The 2,995-nt window shown below is 26.5% G+C and overlaps 1 protein-coding gene across 1 annotated transcript; it reads left to right on the top strand.

Annotated features, from left to right (window-relative positions):
• Window positions 1–464: 464 nt before the first annotated feature.
• LOC126841207 (uncharacterized) lies at window positions 465–2,775 on the top strand. Its single transcript, XM_050577531.1, has 3 exons — window positions 465–582; window positions 1,384–1,498; window positions 2,589–2,775. The coding sequence occupies exons 1-3, from the start codon at window positions 502–504 to the stop codon at window positions 2,702–2,704; spliced, it is 312 nt and encodes a 103-aa protein (XP_050433488.1). The 5' UTR covers window positions 465–501; the 3' UTR covers window positions 2,705–2,775.
• The last annotated feature ends 220 nt before the right edge of the window (window positions 2,776–2,995 follow it).

Raw genomic sequence — 2,995 nt, forward strand, 5'->3', positions numbered from 1 at the left:
CAAGCGCAAAACAACAGAAGATATTAGTTTGAGGCCTAAAATAATAATGTTATTGGAAAACTTGTTTTGAAAAGACTATGTGCATATTATACAGTTAATCTTGAATAAGACATGAGGGATTTAACTGTACGATAGGGTACCCCATTTGGCATTAATTTGTTTTTAAAAAAATGCAAAATTTGAATATAAGATGACAAGAAGTTCACTAAATATATTATGTCGCGTCTATATAATTTTGTCGGGTATTACCAGGAAGCCATACTTTCACATTTGTGCATTATGACCTCAATACTTTTATTTGATAAAAACAGTGTAAATAGACTTTTGCACCTATGCCACAGTTGGAGACTTGTCGGAAACGTATTTGATATATTTATTTACTGTTTTGGATTTTATTTTTCATTTCCTTATAAAACTGGCCTTTATAAGCCTATAACTGTTGAGAGTAAAAGTAATAGTTTTATCACACTGTTAAACATCGGTTTATAATAGATAGATACAATGTATTTCAAAATCTCAATTATTTTGCTTCTAACTTGTTTGATGTTTGTCGAATCCACTGTAACACTAAATAATTCAGAAGTGAGTTTTAATAATTTGTTTTGACTAAAACTATTAGTTTAAAATGATTTCCTTCTAACATTAGGTATACACGGTGTCCCACAGAGACATGAGAAATTTTGATTAGCTTTGGAAATTGTTCTCAATAAAATGGTTATCTTGAAATTTTCAAAAATGTAACGAAAAAAATAAAAAAAAATAATACAAACTATGGTGTTTATAACGCAAATGAATATAAATTAATTTTAAAAAAAAACTCAGCAGAATAAAAACTGATTCATTTGGTATGTCTTTGTGGGACACCTGCACAGCAAGTGTTAAACATTATTTGTTTGTTAAATCATTTATAACACACGAAAAATGTGTAATCATTTTTAGCCTCATTACTGTCCGATTTAATATAGGTACTAATATTTTTTATTTTTATTTTAAAAGTCTTTAAGTCTGTTGGGTATACTTTTGCATAACTCTTGTCTTAGTGATTTCCATTAAACTAAATAATATTTGTGAACTTTAGCCAACAATGAAATAATGTTTAAAATAATTTATTTGTACAATTTGTATATTGTGTACTAGCACAATTAGGCTTATAAAACTAATGTGGAGTATACATATCTTCTATTACAATTACAACAGTTTCTAAATTAGTTAAAAAACAAAAGTTTTTTAGATTTGATTTTTTCCAGAATCAGGAAATTATAATACATAGTACATAATAATACATATACAAACTGTTTGATTGTTAATTGCATATTGTTCTCTAGTCTGCAAAAAAATGTTTGTGAATGAAATTTATTAAATAAGTAAAAAAAAACTTTTCAGTTGTTACAACGTTCTTGGGCAAATATCAGGACTAGATCCGCAATGGCAACGTATTTCAACATAAGCGTACCGCAACTTGAAAATTTAGCGGCAACAAATAATATTCCAAACCTAGGTAACCATTTTAATTTTTAATTTTATAAAAATTATTTATTGTTGATGCAAAGCTATGACCATTGATTATGTAATAGACATTCATAATCAATGCTATGACTTAGACCTTCCTCTCATATTATCAAGGGAACTCGACTAGAGCTTCCGTTTTTCTATTAGTACTGTTTGAGCAGAGCGATCAATATTTTATGTTATTAATTAATAATAATAATAATTATACTGTTACAATATTTAACGTTTAAGTTAAAATAATTGTGTGTGAGGGTAGATTATACTCCTTTTTATGTGGATACAACGCAACAGGTTTACATAGGTGTATATAGAATTTTTTAATTTTTTAAAATTAAAAACCTCTAATAAAAGTATATTTGCAAAATATATGCTCTAAACATGTGTGTGAGAAATTTTTATTTCACTATATAAATATTGTACAATATTATTTTTTAATTAAATATATTTTATCCTATTTTAAGTAGTTAGTTGCTAATGATTTTAATTTCATATATATTATAACTTATAACCCACTCGCTTTTCCACCGCATACAATTTTTGGAATAAATCATTTATATATTTACTTTCAAGTATAACTTAAATCATAAAAAATTTGGGAAAAAAGTATAAATTTACATTACAAATTAAATTCAACATATATGTATTAGCGTTGTATGTTATTTGATAAAACAATTATTGATTTAATACACTCGATAACAATATTTTTAAATAATAATTTAAGTATATTACATTGTATTTTCCCGGGTTTTGTTAATTAACAAAACGGTGTAAAATTACTCGTAACTATCATCTGAATAAAAGAAACTAAAATTGTAAAAAATACAATAAAATATAAAAGTTGCTTAAAACGGCCAATTTTTTCTTGAATAAAGTATTAGGATATTCAAAAGTGAGTTAACAAAAAATATCTAATAGAACCAGAAAGAGTTTTTATTTGAATTTTTTACAATATGGTGTATTGTTGTATAGTTTTGTCCCATAACTATTTTTCATTTTTTTGGCGATCTGATATCGTTATCCAAAAAAATTAAGTATATGTTGAAATTTTAAATTAAATTTACTTTTTTGCGATATTTCAGACCATGTATCGTTGGAGCAGTTTAGGACGCTTGCAATACTGGTTGTTCGTAATGGATGGAATACTGTAGAGAATCTTACAAATGCCAACCCACACAAGATCGTACCCATTCAATAAGCTGACTGCTCCAAAAATATTAACGGTTTGTTATAATTTGAACCTGGACCAAATTGTAATATACAACTCAAAAATATACAACTTAAATATTAAAAAAATACCTTGATTTTTTGTCTCATATGAGAAATACATTTTCTTCTTCTTCTCCTTCACGATCTTCCATATCAACTTCACGCATACCAACAATTCTTATATCATTCTCAATCGCATCAAACCCCTTTTTTCCCTTTCCATCTTTCCTCTTACGTTTTTTTTCATCACACTGTATTCTATCAAAGTAACTATCTTAGG

The sequence above is a fragment of the Adelges cooleyi genome, unplaced genomic scaffold (genome assembly GCF_023614345.1).
Source record: "Adelges cooleyi isolate 19-005CV unplaced genomic scaffold, UGA_ACOO_1.1 ACOO_flye_CR_arks_rails_tigmint_CR_PRNA_378, whole genome shotgun sequence".
NCBI lineage: Eukaryota > Metazoa > Arthropoda > Insecta > Hemiptera > Adelgidae > Adelges > Adelges cooleyi.